We start from the raw sequence: 24,127 nt of genomic DNA on the forward strand, positions 1-24,127 counted from the left end.
TTCAACAAAGTCAATCCTTTATTCTGCTGCAAGTGTTCTCCTCATGTCCTCTCCCGGTAAAAGAAAAAAAAATGTCCGAGCCTCTCGGTTTCTCTGATGAGAACAAATATTCAGGAATATGGGAAAATATCTGGCTCCAATTAGACAACATCATAACCCTGAATGTTGAGGACCTACCACCGGTTCGTCCACCAGGATTCCCGGCCTTTTCTGCTAATTTCTTTTTCACCTGAAGGCACATGGAGACGGTGGCGTTGAGCAGTATGGGAGCATGGTGGCTGGGGTCTGCACTAATGGTGTCCTGTTGTATTCATGACATTGGCTTCAGCTTTATTATTAGACAACCTTCATGTTCTTCTTCTGTATGGAGATGCACGTCTCTGTAGCTTCTAGTCACCCCTGTGATGTTGGACTGACTCCATGATGGAAGGGACGCGTTGTCTTTGTTGACTTTGTTCGTCTCTGTGCTTATTGCAGGACATCACTGCTGCGAACATACCCAAGACTGATCCTCCCCGTGCATAGCCTTGTGTGCCTTGCTGCCTTTGGACTGGCTCTCCCTTTAGCCATCAGTCTCTTCCCCCAGATGTCTGAGGTGAGTGTCAACCTAAACCTGATGAAACGATAATCCAGGTTTTCACTGTTTAGTTTCTTCTTCTTCTGCAACATACTTCTTGGATGGTTTACCGTGAGCAGATCTGGAAGATGGTAAATCCCGAAAAAACACTCTTACCCTGACAGGCTAAACGAAAGCATTGTGTTACTACATCAAGAAAAGAGTCCAGTAAGAAGAATCTAACTACTATAATACTGTCCCCTATGTACAAGAATATAACTACTATAATACTGCCCCTATGTACAAAAATATAACTACTATAATACTGCTCCTATGTACAAGAATATAACTACTATAATACTGCTCCTATGTACAAGAATATAACTACTATAATACTGCTCCTATGTACAAGAATATAACTACTATAATACTGTCCCCTATGTACAAGAATATAACTACTATAATACCGCTCCTATGTACAAGAATATAACTACTATAATACTGCTCCTATGTACAAGAATATAACTACTATAATACCGCTCCTATGTACAAGAATATAACTACTATAATACTGCCCCATGTGTACAAGAATATAACTACTATAATACTGCTCCTATGTACAAGAATATAGCTACTATAATACTGCTCCCTATGTACAAGAATATAACTACTATAATACTGCTCCTATGTACAAGAATATAACTACTATAATACTGCTCCTATGTACAGGAATATAACTACTATAATACTGTCCCCTATGTACAAGAATATAACTACTATAATACCGCTCCTATGTACAAGAATATAACTACTATAATACTGCTCCTATGTACAAGAATATAACTACTATAATACTGTCCCCTATGTACAAGAATATAACTACTATAATACCGCTCCTATGTACAAGAATATAACTACTATGATACTGCTCCTATGTACAAGAATATAACTACTATAATACTGTCCCCTATGTACAAGAATATAACTACTATAATACTGCTCCTATGTACAAGAATATAACTACTATAATACTGTCCCCTATGTACAAGAATATAACTACTATAATACTGCTCCTATGTACAAAAATATAACTACTATAATACTGCTCCTATGTACAAGAATATAACTACTATAATACCGCTCCTATGTACAAGAATATAACTACTATAATACTGCTCCTATGTACAGGAATATAACTACTATAATACTGTCCCCTATGTACAAGAATATAACTACTATAATACCGCTCCTATGTACAAGAATATAACTACTATAATACTGCTCCTATGTACAAGAATATAACTACTATAATACTGTCCCCTATGTACAAGAATATAACTACTATAATACTGCTCCTATGTACAAGAATATAACTACTATAATACTGTCCCCTATGTACAAGAATATAACTACTATAATACTGCTCCTATGTACAAAAATATAACTACTATAATACTGCTCCTATGTACAAGAATATAACTACTATAATACTGCTCCTATGTACAAGAATATAACTACTATAATACTGCTCCTATGTACAAGAATATAACTACTATAATACTGCCCCTATGTACAAGAATATAACTACTATAATACTGCCGCTATGTACAAGAATATAACTACTATAATACTGCCGCTATGTACAAGAATATAACTACTATAATACTGCTCCTATGTACAAGAATATAACTACTATAATACTGCCCCTATGTACAAGAATATAACTACTATAATACTGCCGCTATGTACAAGAATATAACTACTATAATACTGCCGCTATGTACAAGAATATAACTACTATAATACTGCTCCTATGTACAAGAATATAACTACTATAATACTGCTCCTATGTACAAGAATATAACTACTATAATACCGCTCCTATGTACAAGAATATAACTACTATAATACTGCTCCTATGTACAAGAATATAACTACTATAATACTGTCCCCTATGTACAAGAATATAACTACTATAATACTGCTCCTATGTACAAGAATATAACTACTATAATACTGTCCCCTATGTACAAGAATATAACTACTATAATACTGCTCCTATGTACAAGAATATAACTACTATAATACTGCCGCTATGTACAAGAATATAACTACTATAATACTGCTCCTATGTACAAGAATATAACTACTATAATACTGCTCCTATGTACAAGAATATAACTACTATAATACCGCTCCTATGTACAAGAATATAACTACTATAATACTGCTCCTATGTACAAGAATATAACTACTATAATACTGTCCCCTATGTACAAGAATATAACTACTATAATACTGCTCCTATGTACAAGAATATAACTACTATAATACTGTCCCCTATGTACAAGAATATAACTACTATAATACTGCTCCTATGTACAAGAATATAACTACTATAATACTGCTCCTATGTACAAGAATATAACTACTATAATACTGCTCCTATGTACAAGAATATAACTACTATAATACTGCTCCTATGTACAAGAATATAACTACTATAATACTGCTCCTATGTACAAGAATATAACTACTATAATACTGCTCCTATGTACAAGAATATAACTACTATAATACTGCTCCTATGTATAAGAATATAACTACTATAATACTGCCCCTATGTACAAGAATATAACTACTATAATACTGCCGCTATGTACAAGAATATAACTACTATAATACTGCCCCTATGTAGAAGAACATAACTACTATAATACTGCCCCCTATGTACAAGATTATAACTACTATAATACCGCTCCTATGTACAAGAATATAACTACTATAATACTTCTATAATACTGCTCCTATGTACAAGAATATAACTACTATAATACTGCCCCTATGTACAAGAATATAACTACTATAATACTACTATAATACTGCTCCTATGTACAAGAATATAACTACTATAATACTGTCCCCTATGTACAAGAATATAACTACTATAATACTGCTCCTATGTACAAGAATATAACTACTATAATACTGCTCCTATGTACAAGAATATAACTACTATAATACTGCTCCTATGTACAAGAATATAACTACTATAATACTGCTCCTATGTACAAGAATATAACTACTATAATACTGTCCCCTATGTACAAGAATATAACTACTATAATACTGCTCCTATGTGCAAGAATATAACTACTATAATACTGCTCCTATGTACAAGAATATAACTACTATAATACTGCCCCTATGTGCAAGAATATAACTACTATAATACTGCTCCTATGTACAAGAATATAACTACTATAATACTGCCCCTATGTGCAAGAATATAACTACTATAATACTGCTCCTATGTACAAGAATATAACTACTATAATACTGCCCCTATGTACAAGAATATAACTACTATAATACTGTCCCCTAGGTACAAGAATATAACTACTATAATACTGCGCCTGGGTACAAGACTATAACTACTATAATACTGCTCCTATGTACAAGAATATAACTACTATAATACTGCTCCTATGTGCAAAAATATAACTACTATAATACTGCTCCTATGTACAAGAATATAACTACTATAATACTGCCCCTATGTACAAGAATATAACTACTATAATACTACCCCTATATACAAGAATATAACTACTATAATACTGCTCCTATGTACAAGAATATAACTACTATAATACTGCTCCTATGTGCAAAAATATAACTACTATAATACTGCTCCTATGTACAAGAATATAACTACTATAATACTGCTCCTATGTACAAGAATATAACTACTATAATACTGCCCCTATGTACAAGAATATAACTACTATAATACTGCTCCTATGTACAAGAATATAACTACTATAATACTGCCCCTATGTATAAGAATAGAACTACTATAATACTGCCCCTATGTACAAGAATAAAACTACTATAATACTGCTCCTATGTACAAGAATAAAACTACTATAATACTGCTCCTATGTACAAGAATAAAACTTCTATAATACTGCTTCTATGTACAAGAATATAACTACTATAATACTGCTCCTATGTACAAGAATATAACTTCTATAATACTGCTCCTATGTGCAAGAATATAACTACTATAATACTGCACCTATGTACAAGAATATATATGTGAGGTCTGTGTGTCTCTCCCAGTAATATAGGCTGGATGTGAGGTCTGTGTGTCTCTCCCAGTAATATAGACTGGATGTGAGGTCTGTGTGTCTCTCCCAGTAATATAGGCTGGATGTGAGGTCTGTGTGTCTCTTCCAGTAATATAACCTGGATGTGAGGTCTGTGTATATCTCTCAGTAATATAGGCTGGATGTGAGGTATGTATGTCTCTACCAGTAACATAGGCTGGATGTGAGGTCTGTGTGTCTCTCCCAGTAATATAGGCTGGATGTGAGCTCTGTGTGTCTCTCCCAGTAATATAGGCTGGATGTGAGGTCTGTGTGTCTCCCCCAGTAATATAGGCTGGATGTGAGCTCTGTGTGTCTCTCCCAGTAATATAGGCTGGATGTGAGGTATGTATGTCTCTACCAGTAACATAGGCTGGATGTGAGGTCTGTGTGTCTCCCAGTAATATAGGCTGGATGTGAGCTGTGTGTCTCTCCCAGTAATATAGGCTGGATGTTAGGTCTGTGTATATCTCTCAGTAATATAGGCTGGATGTGAGGTCTGTGTGTCTCTTCCAGTAATATAGGCTGGATGTGAGGTCTGTGTATATCTCTCAGTAATATAGGCTGGATGTGAGGTCTGTGTATATCTCTCAGTAATATAGGCTGGATGTGAGGTCTGTGTATATCTCTCAGTAATATAGGCTGGATGTGAGGTCTGTGTGTCTCTTCCAGTAATATAGGCTGGATGTGAGGTCTGTGTGTCTCCCAGTAATATAGGCTGGATGTGAGGTCTGTGTATATCTCTCAGTAATATAGGCTGGATGTGAGGTCTGTGTATATCTCTCAGTAATATAGGCTGGATGTGAGGTCTGTGTGTCTCTTCCAGTAATATAGGCTGGATGTGAGGTCTGTGTGTCTCCCAGTAATATAGGCTGGATGTGAGGTCTGTGTATATCTCTCAGTAATATAGGCTGGATGTGAGCTCTGTGTGTCTCTCACAGTAATATAGGCTGGATGTGAGCTCTGTGTGTCTCTTCCAGTAATATAGGCTGGATGTGAGGTCTGTGTATATCTCTCAGTAATATAGGCTGGATGTGAGGTCTGTGTATATCTCTCAGTAATATAGGCTGGATGTGAGGTCTGTGTGTCTCTTCCAGTAATATAGGCTGGATGTGAGGTCTGTGTGTCTCCCAGTAATATAGGCTGGATGTGAGGTCTGTGTATATCTCTCAGTAATATAGGCTGGATGTGAGCTCTGTGTGTCTCTCACAGTAATATAGGCTGGATGTGAGCTCTGTGTGTCTCTCCCAGTAATATACGCTGGATGTGAGGTCTGTGTGTCTCTTCCAGTAATATAGGCTGGATGTGAGGTCTGTGTGTCTCTTCCAGTAATATAAGCTGGATGTGAGGTCTGTGTATATTTCTCAGTAATATAGGCTGGATGTGAGGTCTGTGTGTCTCTCCCAGTAATATAGGCTGGATGTGAGGGCCGTGTGTCTCTCCCAGTAATATAGGCTGGATGTGAGGTCTGTGTGTCTCTCCCAGTAATATAGGCAGGATGTGAGGTCTGGGTGTCTCTCCCAGTAATATAGGCTGGATGTGAGGTCTGTGTGTCTCTTCCAGTAATATAGGCTGGATGTGAGGTCTGTGTGTCTCTTCCAGTAATATAAGCTGGATGTGAGGTCTGTGTATATTTCTCAGTAATATAGGATGGATGTGAGGTCTGTGTGTCTCTCCCAGTAATATAGGCTGGATGTGAGCTCTGTGTATATTTCTCAGTAATATAGGCTGGATGTGAGGTCTGTGTGTCTCTCCCAGTAATATAGGCTGGATGTGAGCTCTGTGTATATTTCTCAGTAATATAGGCTGGATGTGAGGTCTGTGTGTCTCTCCCAGTAATATAGGCTGGATGTGAGCTCTGTGTATATTTCTCAGTAATATAGGCTGGATGTGAGGTCTGGGTGTCTCTCCCAGTAATATAGGCTGGATGTGAGGTCTGTGTGTCTCTCCCAGTTATATAGGCTGGATGTGAGCTCTGTGTGTCTCTCCCAGTAATATACGCTGGATGTGAGGTCTGTGTGTCTCTTCCAGTAATATAGGCTGGATGTGAGGTCTGTGTGTCTCTTCCAGTAATATAAGCTGGATGTGAGGTCTGTGTATATTTCTCAGTAATATAGGCTGGATGTGAGGTCTGTGTGTCTCTCCCAGTAATATAGGCTGGATGTGAGCTCTGTGTATATTTCTCAGTAATATAGGCTGGATGTGAGGTCTGTGTGTCTCTCCCAGTAATATAGGCTGGATGTGAGCTGTGTGTGTTTTCTCCAATAATATAGGCTGGATTTGATATCTGTGTTTCCATCCCAGTAATATAGGCTGGATATGAAGACTGTGTCTCCACCAGTAATATATTCTTTATATTCTTCCCAAAAAGTTGGGACACTGTTTAAAATATAAAGAAAACAGCAATGGAATGATTTGGAAATCTTTCATAGTAATGTTTTATTCAGAACATAAAACCCAGATCAAAAGTTGAACATTGGACATTTTTAATTTCATTTGAAAAAATCAACTCTTTTTCAAAATTGACAGCAGCGCATCTCAAAAAAAGTTGGGACCGGTTTACAAGATGCTGGAAAAGTAATTGTTACTAATGAAAAACATCTGGAGGGTAAATTTTCAACTAAGTCACATTACTATATAAAAGGAGCATGTCAGAGAAGCAGAGTCTCTCAGAAGTAAGAGTGAAAGTTTCATCATGCAAAGAAAAAGCCACATATCATCACAATTGTCACGCGCGCAGGTGGCACACGTGGTTCGTGGACCCACTGTGCCTCGGGGCCGGGCTTACCTAGGAGAGCCGTGACTAAGCGGCTACTTGGTTTTCGGACTCTGTTCAGACTATTCAGGTCCTGGGTGCTCTGACAGAATGGATACTGACGCGGGGTCACAGACAGACCTGGAGTCAGATACTAGAACATGCTCTGCCGGTACAGACACAGGAATGCTAACCATGACAGACCCAGGTGCAGTTTAATGTACTGATGGAACGGTTTCATGGTGCAGGTACCATCGGTGCAGATTCTCAGAGTTCAGACCCTGGCCACACATGGAGCAAAGGTTCAGGTTCATGCACTGGCCACACAAGGATCAGTCCCTGGCCACACAAGGATCGGTCCCTGGCCACACAAGGACCGGTCCCTAGCCACACAAGGACCAGGGGTTCTGGTTCAGGACTTGGCCACACAGGGACCAGGGGTTCAGGCTCACATTTAACTACACGGGACGAGGGACCTGGCAACATACAGTTGCACACACTACTACACAGGAACTATACGAGTTGCTCAAGCACCTCCCTAATTGGGATGGTGTCTTTTATGCCTAGATGCCTCCCACTATTGGCTGGGGGCATTATAATTGAGTCTGCTGCCCCTTTAAGAGCAGGGAGTGCACGCTATCGCACTGGATGCGCCATTAAAAGTCAGTTCACATGAAGCAGAGAGATGTGCTGGAGACAGAGAGGTGACTGCGCATCCGCAACGTTGAATATCTCGGCATCCCTGCAAGGAGGGGGGAAGAGGAACCATGCAAGGTCGCCAGCATTAGCATTGCAAAAATACTGAAACTCTGCTGTGTTTTCCAAGCCAAAACTCCTTTGTAATGGACAGAGGCAAAATAGAAAGCTGTTCTGTGGTTGGATGAGTGAAAATGTGAAATTCTTTATGAAAACTACAGACATCGTAGCATGTGGACTCGGGACCATCCAGCTTGTTTTCAAGGAGAGGTACCTTCCAGCTTGTTATCGAGGAGAGGGACCTTCCAGCTTATTGAGGAGAGGGACCTTCCAGCTTGTTATCGAGGAAAGGGACCTTCCAGCTTGTTATCGAGGAAAGGGACCTTCCAGCTTGTTATCGAGGAGAGGGACCTTCCAGCTTATTATCGAGGAGAGGGACCTTCCTGCTTGTTATCGAGGAAAGGGACCTTCCAGCTTGTTATCGAGGAGAGGGACCTTCCAGCTTGTTATCGAGGAGAGGGACCTTCCTGCTTGTTATCGTGGAAAGGGACCTTCCAGCTTGTTATCGAGGAGAGGGACCTTCCAGCTTGTTATCGAGGAGAGGGTCCTTCCAGCTTGTTATCGAGGAGAGGGACCTTCCAGCTTGTTATTCAGCGCTAAGGTCCTTCATCTCTGATGGTATGGGGGGCATTAGTGCCTATGGCATAGGAGACTCACACATGAAAGGCGCCACCAATGCTCAGCGTTATATAGAGTTCTTAGAAGAGGGACCTTCCAGCTTGTTATCGAGGAGAGGGACCTTCCAGCTTATTGAGGAGAGGGACCTTCCAGCTTGTTATCGAGGAGAGGGACCTTCCAGCTTGTTATCGAGGAGAGGGACCATCCAGCTTATTGAGGAGAGGGACCTTCCAGCTTGTTATCGAGGAGAGGGACCTTCCATCTTGTTATTCAGCGCTAAGGTCCTTCATCTCTGATGGTATTGGGGGCATTAGTGCCTATGGCATGGGAGACTCACACATGAAAGGCGCCATCAATGCTCAGCGTTATATAGAGTTGTTAGAGCAACATCTGCTCCATCCAGACATTCTCTATTTCAGGGAAAACCATGCATATTTCAGCAGACAATACTAAACCACATCCTGCATGCATCACAACAGAATAGCTTTTAAGAAGAAGCGTTCTGGTCAAGAACTGGACTTCCGTAATTTATCTATCCACCCTGTGATTTTCATAATTACACAACTTTTCTTTCTTGGTGTTGAGGAGTGCTTCAGCGCAGCTTTTATCCTTCACTGATTTCCTCTATATGTGCTTTCCTCCTTTTCTACAACCTGCAATTCTCTAGCTTTTCTGAGATGCTATCTCCCCTCTCTATCACATGGAAATCTTTGCTTCTGTCTATATCACCAAGAGAAGAGAGAGAGGCACATCAAAACCAGGAGCCGTGTTTGTACCAGTGAATAATATTTATACAGTTATTTAGTTTTGCTTGTAAAAAGCAAATGAGCAATAAAAATAAATCTTTATGAAGTTTTTGAAAGCCTTTAAATGGGACTAAATGTTAAACTTTATCATGTGAGTGCTACTTGGGCGCAATCGGAATTCTTGTGGCTCATGGTGGACTTTTATTGACCCCAATATTACTGGATATTGACCTCTTTTGGTGATTTTATATTTCTTGATTATCTGCATTTTTGTTAGGTCTTCATTAAAAATTTGGACCATTTTCATTTTGCATAATCTGTTTAGTACTGTGTAATTGATTTCATAAATGAGTAATCAGTGAATCTATCAGTGAACTCGTTCTGACTGCACTTATTTCTGTTCTGAACTAGCTGATTATGTAGCTGATTACGATACAATAAAAGTTTAACTGATATGCCCATTAATCATCTTTTATGATAGTGTAGTAACTCACTCGGGAAAATAGGTGAAACTCTAAAATCTGCAACTGACCCTCCCGGTTCATGTACCGACTAGAGATCCTGACCCCGCAGTCCTTAATGGCTTCTGCAAGAGCTGAAATAGCCCTAAACACAGAATAGACGATGGCAACTTGGACCTACACTGCCTAAAAAGCTGTTGAACACTTCAAGTTCCTCCTGATAAACCAGAGGGCAGAGAAGAGTGTAAATTACCTACAGAAGGGAAAGAGTACTGAAATAGAAAGAGATCCTAGAGTGAGTAAAACAAACCACGAAATACAAAAAAAATGGATTAAGTAAGTACAGATAGGGAATATGCTGCCTACTTCCCAAAAAGAAACTGAAGATTGGTGCAGGGTAAAGAACTTAAACAGCAAAGCGATAAACCCTAGCTGGTCTTTCACTGACTGGCTTAAACTACAGCAGTATGGCTGGACATCTAAATGAGACCATCACCAGCCGGAAATACCAGCAGGGGGAAAACATATAAAGCTGCACCCAAAAAGGTTATAGAGCAGACAAACAAGTAAATGAAAACACCTGTTACACTAAAACAATTGAATCAAGGATAACAGAAGCTAAACACCCAGAGAAAAAGTAAATCTAAAGTGGCTTGGTGGACAGAGAAGCCGACCGCAAAGTACAATCTTAAGGGTTCAAACCCAGAAGCATGACATCATAATTAGACGAAAATTAAATATAAAATTAAATATAAGAGTGACAAGTATGGAGCCGTCAATATGAGATCACTGACGGATTCACTGGAAACTCATCCATCATGTAGTTGTGCTGTGGTCCTTGTGAACTGGGCTGCTCTCATCGTGGTAATTTTGTGCAGAATCGATTCAGAGAATCACGATTCCTCAGCCTGATAATCCAGCCTGACCCTAGAGGGAATGTCCATATCCTACAGAGCCTAGGAACAACACAGCAAAAAACTACAAAAAAAATCAAAGTCCTTACTAAATCCATAGTTTTGACACAACATATTCTCTTACCGTACGTAGCTCCTGGGTCTTCTGCATCCAAGGACTTGTCACCAAGTTACACCGTAACAACCCAGTTCTACCGTCAATCCCATTGTATGGATCCTGAAAATCCAAGAGCTGAAAGATATTTTACCATTGTTGGTCCCATGAAAGCTTCTATAACTTCATCTCTGGTTATAATATCACTTTGTCGCATTTTCGACTAGTTTTGGGGTATTATTATTTGTTGGGCAACTTTTCTTCAAACCTGATAAATCGGAATCACCGCCGTGTGACATATCTATACGACACGGCGAGCCTCTAACCTACGCGTTCAGATATCGTCCTCGCTTCTCTCCAACCACTTCAGCAATTAGCAATGGAAAACACATTTATTTTAATTATTCTAAATCATTTACAAATGGATTTGGCCTTTAAACAGCTTTCAATTGATATTCCAACCTGTTTGGAGAAGTATTCAGTAAGAACGGGGACGTGTTAACCATTGCCTGGTCGTTTGTTAATGGAGATAGATATTACAGCGGCTCATAGAGGACTGGCTCCGTCAGTGACTTGGTCGGTCACGTCCTGCCTTTATATCTGGAGGCTTTTTCAGTTTTTCAATTACATAAAAATTAATTACTAATCCAATTTGGTTTTGTTTTCCTGTAGTTGATGAAGGTCGCAACTTATTTAATGGAATGATTACTTTGTAGCAGCGTCCCAACGTTCTGTGAAGGCATCGGTGACACCTTCTCTTGCCCCGTGGGCCGGCCAGACGTTGCCACTTTTCCCTCCCGCCCCGCTACTTTTCCTTTAGAGCTGTCTTTTTCCCTTTAACGTTGGTGTCAGCTACCCAACAACATCATGTGAATTCACTTTGTCTCGTCGAGCCCGCCAAGAATTCTGTGGCCAAGAGCCCTGAGCTCCCTCAAATGTGCTGGGAATGCCAAGTGCCCAGATGCAATTAGAGCTTTTTTTTTTTGTATTTTCTTTTTCTATGTATGTCGTACAAATGTACTCTTCCCTCATTACGATCAGTCTGTGTTGGCTCTATTACCACAGTCTGAGGTCATATGGCCATCACTGATTTTATGATTAGCGAAATGATTAATAACAACATTTGAGAATTAATGAGACTGCTGCACCGAGGAGAAGTGAATCGACATCCAAGAACAAAACAAGTGTTCTTCCCTCTGTTTTATTTTTTTTTTTATTAATCTCCCGCCTCTCATGTAATTTTAATTTTCAATTATCACATGATTTCAAAATTTTGCCGTTCTGATCTGCACAGTTTAGTTTGAAGAGACGGGGCTTACTCCTTCTGCCAGGTCATGCCACAATCCCAACCCAGGTTTTCCCTCGCATCAACCCATTATCTTCTCATCTCTTGCTGTAGAGAAGTGGAGGATGATCCTTAGGCTGGTAGAAAGAAGGGTGATGAATGGCATCTTCTATGAGAAGTTTTTGAATAGAAGAAAGTTCTTGGAATTTACAGGTTCTCGATGTGGAGATCCAGCAAATGTAGGGAGTAGAGATGAGAAGAATTGAGCCCTAACTACTCTAATCCTTTGTAATGTTCCCAATAATTTCAAATTCGCCAGTCACTATTTTTCTGGATTCTTTTGAGGGTCATGAAGCCATTGTAATAAAAAAGTATTATATTCACCTGTCCTGGGCCCTCACCTGATGCCTCACACCTCCTCCACTGCCTGTCCCAGGTCCTTCTCGAACATCTTCTATTCTTCTGCAGCTGAAGTCTACGAGGTCAATTAGCGATTTTCATCACTGACTGTTGAGTCAGCATTAAGGAGTCAGGGGGAGAGCCTAGGTGAGTCGAGTATAATGTATTTTTTTTATTAACCCCTCCCCTACATTTAAGGTTTGGCATTTTGGAGAGACCCCAGAACATCTTTCCATGGCAATTGAGGCACTTGCCTGTGGACTAATTTTGTTAGCTCCAAATTGAGTGAATTTGGTAAATTGGGCCAAAACAAATTTCAGGAGATTTGTTTATCTCTAGTACGGATGTATCACCAAAGGTCCATGTATGCAAATTACCTCCAAAAGGAAGAAATCTGTCTCGTAATTACCACCTATGGGTAGCCACCCTGCATGTCAATGTCAAAACCTGTAAAGAAAGAGTCTTGAAACATGTCTAGGGGGTATCAGCCAAACCAGATATCCACCTACATAGAGCACTGTCTCAAAGTCCTTATTCACTATCAGCTCTGAGTACAAGTATCTGCCAGGTGCTTCTTTCAAAAGCATCTCCCACAACCAACCAGTTTCCTCCTCTGTACTGACCAGGATCAAGAACCCTGAAATGGCTGGCTACAGAGGGGTGAGACATTGACTTACAGGTTCGGTGAAACTACCAGTTTTCTTACTTTTGGAGGAGAACATATCTACAGAAGATGTCTTCGATCCAGAAATCTCACATGAGAGCCAGATATATGTGAATACTTTGTTACTTGTACATGGCGGACAATACATTTTAGTTTGCAATGGAAATTTAGAAGATGGAAACATCGTGTTTGCTCCTTCCAGTTGCCTCATCAATCATAATCTCTTTTTAGATGTCCTTGGTCAGGTCTATGGAGGAGCTGTTGCCTTATGGTTTCTTTGACTTCTCCATTGCAGAATTTCCTCTGTTAATTCTGAAAGCTACCATACACATACAACCCAAGAGGCAATATGACGTGTATGGGGGTATCAGGACTCTTCCCCATCTACAGGATAGCAGTGGCTTATTCCTTGCAGAGAAACAATGGTGTTACCTGTGCTTGGTTTCCTATGTCTTTTGGTCCACACGTTAGGTCACCTGCCATCTGTAATCCATCCTTCGCCCCAAGCTGGAGATCCACGCTGTTGTTTCCAGATCTGTTCCAGCCCTTGTATTACTGGCAGGGCCAAATAAAAAACCGCAAAAGGTTAATGAGCCTATGTGCAGTGGGATTATTTCAGGAAGATGACAGTGAACCAGTAATTACTAATTAGATGCAGTTTAACAGGAGGAAAAAAGTGAAATCTCCTCTTCACCAACTGTCAATAATTAGCGGAGCTGGTGAGGGTGAAATGTGTCCACAGTTAAAAGGCTAATGCTTTAATGAAATGACACTTTACTATAGAGCTGCACCGATGTCGCTGGTGGAGCCCCGGTGGCACCGCGGTATTGGTTTTGTGCGGTCAGACAGTGGTCAATGGTTTTCTGCTTGCACAATCATGCGGGTCTCATACACAGCCGATGGCTTTCTGCCGAATGACCTTTCCCAAGTCTCCCATACACAGGGACGCTCGGCCAAGTGCTTCTGGTTCTTTATATGAGAGCTGCTGACAGGCTCCTCTGGTAGCGACCTATTTCTCGGGGAGCAAAGGATTCAGCTGTTGAAATTTACTGGATGGATCCTCTGTCCCCCCCAACATCATCTGTCTGGTGACAGTCGGAAGCGACCATACACATTAGACTGTGCATCGATCCCGCCAATAGCGGTGGGTGCGGCCAACTTTAGTCTAATGTGTATGTGGGCCTTATGCGTGGACCATACACCTGCTAACCATGGACACATACTCTGATGACATCTAATAAGTGTGCAATTCCACTTGTCTCTAAAAATCCCAAATTGTCAACCATTTGGCTTAACATTTGCTGTGGTAGAGGCCAACTACCCAGCTTTTGTAGACGACTCGCCTCTCCAGCTTTACCAGTCTACCTGTCTTTACTTGGGACAGTGTGAGTCGTGCCAATGCGATTTTTCCCTCATAGGAGTAGTCATTTACCCAATTAAGAAATTGTGTGATAATAGAAGGAGGTTCTTTGTTCCTGATTGTCACCTCTTGGCCAGAGCAGAGAGTCATTATAAAGAGTACCTCTCACTCTGGAGGACCTGTCCTGTCCTGCATTCCAAAAGACCTAACACTGACTTGAATGGAGACTATGTAATTCTTCATTTCTCCTGTGGTGTCGCTGTAGGGAAACTGAACAGTCAGGTTAATCCACCGATCACAGCTTATCGCCGGCAGGACACTTTGTGATCAGCTTATTGCCAAGAGAGTCTTCTAGCAAATATAAATCGTCCAAAGCTCAGAAACACTTCAAGACCAGTAGAAGCTGTATTGTTCACCATTTTTGTGGGTGTAGATCATTTTTACCGACAAGCTATACGATAGATTGGGGGTGGGGGTGGGCTGATGCTGACCAATGTTGACATTTCACATTTTTGGCCTCCAATGCAAACTCTGTACTTGGGTCCCTATATAACTAGCTGTATACCTCATAGTTAGTGTGAAGAAATTCACAGGACCTGGTTCAGCTTTCACGTCGGTAATCTATTTTTTATCAACATAGCGTTGACTAAGTCCCCTATATTTTTTTTACATGAACTATTACTGTTTACCGTACTTATTTGCTTGCTGTAGGGTATATGCTCATTTTGTTCTTATGTTGGATTTTGTCTGTGAAATGGCCACAGTGTGAACCTGCTCTTACACTTTCCATGTAGACCAACTTAGTCAGGCTAATTTCTTTGGTTTTGCTGTAGTTACTTGTACTTTGTACAAACAGGGATGTGGCCCCCTGTCTGAGCTAGGCATGTCGTCTACAGTTGTTCTCAAACGTTTACATACCACGGCAGAATTTTTGCTTTCTTGGCATTTTTTCAGAGAATAAGAATAACACCAAAACTTTTTCTCCACTCATGGTTAGTGGTTGGGTGAAGCTATTTATTGTCAGACTACTGTGTTTTCTCTTTTTAAATCATAATGACAACCCAAAACATCCAAATGACCCTGATCAAAAGTTCACAAACCCTGGTGACTTTGGCCTGATAACATGCACAGAAGTTGACACAAATGGGTATGAAAAAGGTAACATCCTCACTTGTGACCTGTTTGCTTGTAGTCAGTGTGTGTGCATAAAAGCTGAGTGAGGTTCTAGGATCCAGACAGACTCTTGCATCTTTCATCCAGCCACTGACGTTTCTGGATTGTGAGTCGTGGGAAAAGCAAAAGAATTGTCAACGGATCTACAGGAAAATGTAGTTTAACTGTATAAAACAGTAAAGGGATACAAAAAGATATCCAAGGAATTGATAATGCCAGTCAGCAGCGTTCACACTGTGATTAACAAATGGAAAATCAGGGGCTTTGTAAAAACAAAACCACGGTCAGGAAGACCAATAATAATGTCACCCACAAATGCCAGGAAAATTTTTAGGGATCCAAAGAAAAACCCACAAATAACAACAGCTGAAATACTGGACTCTCTGAAAACTAGCGTTGTGGCTGTGTCAAGATGCACAATAAGGAGGCACTTGAAGAAAAATGGGCTGCATGGTCGAGTCACCAGAAGAAAGCCATTACTGCGCAAATGCCACAAAGAATCTCTCCTACAATATGCAAAACAGCGCAGAGACAAGCCTCAAAACTTCTGGAACAAGGTAATTTGGAGTGATGAGACCAAAATTGAAATTTTTGGCCACAACCATAAACGTTACATTTGGAGAGAGGTCAACAAGGCCTATGATGAAAGGAACACCATTCCTGCTGTAAAGCACGGAGGTGGATCGCTGATTTTTTGGGGGGATGTGCAAGCTACAAGGGCACAAGAAACTTGGTCAGAGTTGAAGAAAAGATTAATGCAGCACGTAATCCGCAAATACTGGAGGCAAATTTGCACTCATCAGCCCGGAAGCTGCGCATGGGACGTACTTGGACGTTCCAACATGACAACGATCCAAAACACAAGGCCAATTCGACCTGTCATTGGCTACAGCAGAACAAAGTGAAGGTTCTGGAGTGGCCATCTCAGTCTCCTGACCTCAGTATCATTGAGCCACTCTTGGAGATATCAAGCGCACAGTTCATGCTAGACAGCCCATGAATTTACAGGAACTGGAGGCTTCTTGCCAAGAAGAGTGGACAGCTTTACCACCTGAGAAAATAAAGACCCTCATCCACAACTACCACAAAAGACTTCAAGCTGTCACTGATGTTAGAGAGGGCAACACACGGTATTAACACATGGGGTAAAAAAAGCACAGTAGTTGGACAATAAATAGATTCACCCAACCAGTGTAGAAAAAGTTTTGGTGTCATTCATAGTCTCTGAAAAATGGCCAAGAAAGCAAAAATTCTGCCGGGCTATGTAAACTTTTGAGCAGAACTGCATATAGCTTCCCATGGATGGGTGGCTCAGTTGGGGCATGTCCTGTTCTGCCCTTAAGATTTAATACTAGTCACCGTTTAGGACCTTCCCGATGGGTCACCTTGTTGCACATGGGTTGGCTTTTATAACTTTTTGATGAAAATAGCATTGGCTAAGTCCGCTATGTTATTTACATCTTCTTTTTCTAATTTCTTATTTACTTGCTGGTGACTAAATGTGCATTTTGTTTTTTTCATCTTGATCTTCCCCTGGATGGGATCGCTGATAGCCACCTCTTACATGATGGCATCTCTGGCTCATCAGCGTTGTGGCGTCACGTATGACAACGCACCAGGTCATCTATCCAAAAAAAAGCCTTGGACACAGTCAGGTAAGAGGAGGTTCTCAGGACTCCCGTCCAGCAGCCACATGGATTGGGTCAATTCAGGTTGATCCTGCCCTACATCTTTTTGCAACCACCATTTGTATGTGTGGATGACTGGCTAACTGATCCCTTGATTACTCCATGTACACTGCAGAGATCGAGTGCTGATTGACTTTCTAGATCGTTGTTAACCTCTTGTGACCGGCAGATTAGGAAGATACATTTGGACTGGACTATGAAATAGTATAATGTCTATGTAAAGTGTGCGATACCGATACCCGAGCCTCCCCCGACTCGGTGATGACACACTTCACCCTGTGGCTGCTGCCTCATTAGCTCCATCTCAGAATCCACCGTGTGCCTTTTCATGTCAGGCGGAGCGACTCCTGATCGTGTCGCTGGCGTAATGGCCATAATTAACCTCTGTACTATAATCTTCTAATCTGTGCAGGATAATTCAGCTGAAATCCTCAAGATTAATTGATGCTAAAGAGGAAACAAAATCAGGATCCCGATGTAGCGGACGTAAATGGTCGCTTGCTGCCCGCAGTGCCCCATTGCTGGGCGGTTTGATATTACTCCATAGAAGTGACACTTTCTCACTAGCGATGCATCCGAGATGTTGACAAAAGAACAATTTTCAAGTACCGGAAAAATGATTCTGTCTTATCAAGTGCCTTTTAAGTGCTGCTTTCAAGCCCCATCCCCCAAATGGTTAAGGGCAAGGTGTTTAGTCCGGGCTGTCAGATGTGAGCCCTCTTCTCTTTGATTCCTAATGGCTTCCAGCCATGGAGGGGCGATCAGTGGCTGCAGAGGCTAGGTGTGAAGAATGTGTCCCTGTCCTGTCACTCTCACACCTGGGGAGAGGCGCAGGACGGATGGTTTACATACCTCAACCAGTAAACAAGTAACCCAATGCTCATGAATGATGAGGATACGGGGCCATTTCCGGCAGGTACCAGGCCTGTTTTCTGTCTGGACTGGAACCGCTGTGGATTGGTTTATTGATTTTAATATAAAGATAATTCACTGTTCCATGCACATCCAGAGCTGCGGGCATAATTCTGCTGGTTCTATGCTCTGCCGGAGTGGTAGCATAAAGCAGTAGGTGTCATCTATTGTAGAGAGCAATTCTAGAAGTCAATATCAACCCTTTAAGGACTCTTGCCACATGACGTAGGACTTACAGCCCAGCCAGTATCTTCTCCAAAAGGGAAAAGCCTCCTTTCGTAGAGAGCTGTTCCTGAATTCCTGTACCTTGCTAGTATGAAGTAGGAAAGTAGGAGACTGTTTGGCTGGGTGAGAGGTTTTCAACGTTTGGGGGCTTAAGAGTCAAAATTTCTTATTAAGAAATTGGCTTAGTGAACTCATTGGTCAAGCTATGCTTCCTGGGGGAAAAAAAAGTATGCAGATAGCCTCTTAACAGAGGAAATGGTCACCTACTTTGCACTGGAAAGGGACAAGTACTCCGAAACCGCGGTCTACAAAGGGAGAACTTTCCCTTCTCAAGAGAATTCTGGTTTGGATTTATATTCCATGTCCTGTAAGGAGGCTCTTTACAGGCTTGCTATTGATGTCTAGGACTGCTACGTCCAGTAGGTGACACTAGAGTCCCTGCCCTCATCCTCTGTAAAGAGGCTTTTTACATACTTTTTCCAGAGAGGATTGCATGCCCTATAAGTCTTCCTATGCCAACCTGGCAGCCTTTTTAAGGAGAAACTTTATAACCAAAAGGATTTGGGATACTTGGTTTGAAACTGAGGTCCAGTCCTCTGTTGCAGCCAAACTTTATTTCAGAAGCCGGCATCTTTGAGCCGGTTTCTCCTGGGACTCTTTGTCTCAATATATGTCATGACATCGCAGAGGATGTAAATTGTCCAGGGAGCCCAGGAGATGCCAGGACAAGGGATACTGGCTGCCGAAGTGAACTCCAACTGCAACGAAAGACCAAAGCCGAGGTCAGAACTGGGTACCATGAATGTTTTGGCTTATCTCTACCCTTTAGGCATCCCCACCACAAATCCACCTTGGAAAAACTCAGGATTTGGGGGTGGGGTGGAACAACCCGGGAAGTAATTTTCATACATTCTACCCACTTATTGACCTGTTAACAGAACACTTCCACAAGGAAGGAGACAGTTCCGTGGTATGGTTCAGTAAACTGGCTATGTACTTTTGAAAGCCTAGTCCCTACTAAGAATGACTCGTAAAGGGACTCTTTAAATTTGAATTCTGAAGCTTTACCATAATAAATCCAAAATTCTCGCCATAATGCAGGACTAGGGATGAGCAGACCTGAACTTGAAGCTTCAAACTCTAAAATGGACTTCTGGGAGAAGCCATGTTCAGAGCTCAGATTCTCTTATCTCTATACAGGACCTTTAAAGAGCATCTGCCTGTTTTTTTTTGTTGTAATTGATAATTGTCCCAAAACATCCAAGACTTCCTGAAAGAAGCCAGTCCAGAAGGCTTCTTGTGCTTGCTTCTAAAATGCTGTGTCATTAGATGGGTCCCAAGTGACGAAACACAGTAGGAAGGTAATGGAGGCTGGTAGAGGTGTAGAAAGAGCTATGAGGGGCAAGACCTGAAAATGAGACTTGGGTAAGAAAATATGTACAGTACAATTCCGGTAATTGTAATGATACTTAGTGGGCCCTTTATAGTGTAATTGACAAAGGATCAGAATTTGCCAGGAGTGCCCTAAATGTTCAAACACAAATCCCAGGAATTTTGCGCATGTTCTAGAGTGATCAGAACCCAGATTTACAGAAGCACTGCTCAAAAGTGGATGTAGTGCCCCCACTGCCGCAGGGCCGAGGGGTACCCGGTACCGGGCCTCTGAGTCTCTGCTCTGGGGTTGTCACGGTGGCTAGGCCCGGTCCGTGACCCTGCTGAGGGGTGTACAGTAAATAATAGATGTGGATGGTGGTGGTGGTGCGGTGCAGTAAATAACGAGGACAGCAGGTTGCAGTCTCTTTACCTCTTTACTGAAGGTCTAAGGGGCCTCAGTCCGGAATACGGTTCCCCAGCCTGCGCAAGTCCGGCCGGTCCGATGGCACCTCCAGAGTTCCCTTTGCAGGTGGAAATCTGTGCCTTCCTGCTAGCGCTATGTGTTGTGGTCCTCCCCTGCTGTGCTTATGGGATAGTCCCCACAACTGTTGTGTCTGTTTCTCGTGTTCCCTCACAACAACTCGATTAGATGATGTTCTGCTAATCCTCCGTCCCTCCCGGTGTTATGGTTGGGACGCACCCTGTCATGATCTCAATGGCAAGAGAACATAGCATAAGCATATATAGGAACTAGCTCTTGGAAGATGGGGACTGAGCTGACCATGAACTAAACCTAACGCACAACTAGCAGTGGCCGGGTAGCATGCCTACGTTGATTCTAGATGCCCAGCACCAGCCGGAGGACTAAATAAAACTAGCAGAGGAAAATATTAGTCCTAGCTCACCTCTAGAGAAATACCCCGAAAGGAGACAGAGGCCCCCCACATGTATTGGCGGTGAGTTGAGATGAAATAACAAACGTAGTATGAAAATAGGTTTAGCAAATTTGAGGTCCACTTACTACATAGCAGAAGACAGAAAGGACACTTTCATGGTCAGCTGAAAACCCTATCAAAAACACCATCCAGAAATTACTTTAAAACTCTGGCATTAACTCATAACACCAGAGTGGCAATTCCTGTTCACAAGAGCTTTCCAGACACAGTAACGAAACTACAGCTGTGAACTGGAACAAAAATGCAAAAACAAACATGGACAAGAGTCCAACTTATCTAGTAGTTGTCTAGGAGCAGGAACAAGCACAGAGAGGCTTCTGATAACATTGTTGACCGGCAAGCAACTAACAGAGCAGCAAGGTTATATAGCGACTCCCACATCTTGATGGGAACAGGTGAACAGAGAAGATGAAGACACCAGTTCAATTCCACCAGTAGCCACCGGGGGAGCCCAGAATCCAAATTCACAACAGTACCCCCCCCTCAAGGAGGGGGCACCGAACCCTCACCAGAACCACCAGGGCGATCAGGATGGGCCCTATGAAAGGCACGAACCAGATCGGAGGCATGAACATCAGATGCATTCACCCAAGAATTATCCTCCTGGCCGTATCCCTTCCACTTGACCAGATACTGGAGTCTCCGTCTGGAAACACGAGAGTCTAAGATTTTCTCCACAACGTACTCCAACTCACCCTCAACCAACACCGGAGCAGGAGGCTCAACGGAAGGCACAACCGGTACCTCATACCTGCGCAATAATGACCGATGAAAAACGTTATGAATAGAAAAGGACGCAGGGAGGTCCAAACGGAAGGAAACAGGGTTAAGAATCTCCAATATCTTATACGGGCCGATAAACCGAGGCTTAAACTTAGGAGAAGAGACCCTCATAGGGACAAAACGAGAAGACAACCACACCAAATCCCCAACAGAAAGCCGAGGACCAACACGACGGTGGCGGTTGGCAAAAAGCTGAGTCTTCTCCTGGGACAACCTCAAATTGTCCACCACCTGCCCCCAGATCCGATGCAATCTCTCCACCACAGCATCCACTCCAGGACAATCCGAAGATTCCACCTGACCAGAGGAAAATCGAGGATGAAACCCCGAATTACAGAAAAACGGGGACACCAAAGTGGCAGAGCTGGCCCGATTATTGAGAGCGAACTCCGCCAATGGCAAAAAAGCAACCCAATCATCCTGGTCAGCAGACACAAAACACCTCAGATATGTCTCCAGGGTCTGATTAATCCGCTCGGTCTGGCCATTCGTCTGAGGATGGAAAGCGGACGAAAAAGACAAATCTATGCCCATCCTAGCACAGAATGCCCGCCAAAATCTAGACACGAATTGGGTCCCTCTGTCAGAAACGATATTCTCAGGAATACCATGCAAACGAACAACATTTTGAAAAAACAGAGGAACCAACTCGGAAGAAGAAGGCAACTTGGGCAGAGGAACCAAATGGACCATCTTAGAAAAACGGTCACACACCACCCAGATGACAGACATCTTCTGAGAAACAGGCAGATCTGAAATAAAATCCATCGAGATGTGCGTCCAAGGCCTCTTAGGAATAGGCAAGGGCAACAATAATCCACTAGCCCGAGAACAACAAGGCTTGGCCCGAGCACAAACGTCACAAGACTGCACAAAGCCTCGCACATCTCGTGACAGGGAAGGCCACCAGAAGGACCTTGCCACCAAATCCCTGGTACCAAAAATGCCAGGATGACCTGCCAACGCAGAAGAATGAACCTCAGAGATGACTCTACTGGTCCAATCATCAGGAACAAACAGTTTATCAGGTGGGCAACGATCAGGTCTATCCGCCTGAAACTCCTGCAAGGCCCGCCGCAGGTCTGGAGAAACGGCTGACAATACCACTCCATCCCTAAGGATACCTGTGGGCTCAGAGTTACCAGGCGAGTCAGGCTCAAAACTCCTAGAAAGGGCATCCGCCTTAACATTCTTAGAACCCGGTAGGTATGACACCACAAAATTAAACCGAGAGAAAAATAATGACCAGCGCGCCTGTCTAGGATTCAGGCGCCTGGCGGTCTCAAGATAAATCAAATTTTTGTGGTCAGTCAATACCACCACCTGATGTCTGGCCCCCTCAAGCCAATGGCGCCACTCCTCAAAAGCCCACTTCATGGCCAAAAGCTCCCGATTCCCAACATCATAATTCCGCTCAGCGGGCGAAAATTTACGGGAAAAGAAGGCACAAGGCCTCATCACGGAGCAGTCAGAACTTTTCTGCGACAACACTGCCCCAGCTCCGATCTCAGAAGCGTCGACCTCAACCTGAAAAGGTAGAGCAACATCAGGCTGACGCAACACAGGGGCAGAGGAAAAACGGCGCTTGAGCTCCCGAAAGGCCTCCACAGCATCAGGGGACCAATCAGCAACATCAGCACCCTTCTTAGTCAAATCGGTCAATGGTTTAGCAATATCCGAAAAACCAGCAATAAATCGACGATAAAAGTTAGCAAAGCCCAAAAATTTCTGAAGACTCTTAAGAGAAGAGGGCTGCGTCCAATCACAAATAGCCTGAACCTTGACAGGATCCATTTCAATGGAAGAGGGGGAAAAAATATATCCCAAAAAGGAAATCCTCTGTACCCCAAAAACACACTTAGAACCCTTCACACACAAAGAATTAGACCGCAAAACCTGAAAAACCCTCCTGACTTGCTGGACATGAGAGTCCCAGTCATCCGAAAAAATCAGAATATCATCCAGATACACAATCATAAATTTATCCAAATAATCGCGGAAAATGTCATGCATAAAGGACTGGAAAACTGACGGAGCATTAGAAAGACCAAAAGGCATCACTAAATACTCAAAGTGGCCCTCGGGCGTATTAAATGCGGTTTTCCACTCATCCCCCTGCCTGATTCGCACCAAATTATACGCCCCACGAAGGTCAATCTTAGAGAACCACTTGGCCCCCTTTATGCGAGCAAACAAATCAGTCAGCAACGGCAATGGGTATTGATATTTTACAGTGATTTTATTCAAAAGCCGATAA

General features: G+C 42.3%; 1 protein-coding gene across 5 annotated transcripts in view; it reads left to right on the forward strand.

Moving 5' to 3' along the window:
* The window catches only part of SFXN5 (sideroflexin 5), a 317,212-nt gene that overhangs the window by 212,003 nt on the left and 81,082 nt on the right, over positions 1-24,127 (forward strand). For all 5 annotated transcript variants that reach the window (XM_077280329.1, XM_077280330.1, XM_077280333.1 and 2 more), the window contains one exon: positions 478-595. In XM_077280329.1, the coding sequence (XP_077136444.1) occupies positions 478-595 (118 nt within the window). The remainder of the gene's footprint in view (positions 1-477; positions 596-24,127) is intronic.

Source organism: Ranitomeya variabilis, chromosome 1 (assembly GCF_051348905.1).
Source record: "Ranitomeya variabilis isolate aRanVar5 chromosome 1, aRanVar5.hap1, whole genome shotgun sequence".
Taxonomy (NCBI): domain Eukaryota; kingdom Metazoa; phylum Chordata; class Amphibia; order Anura; family Dendrobatidae; genus Ranitomeya; species Ranitomeya variabilis.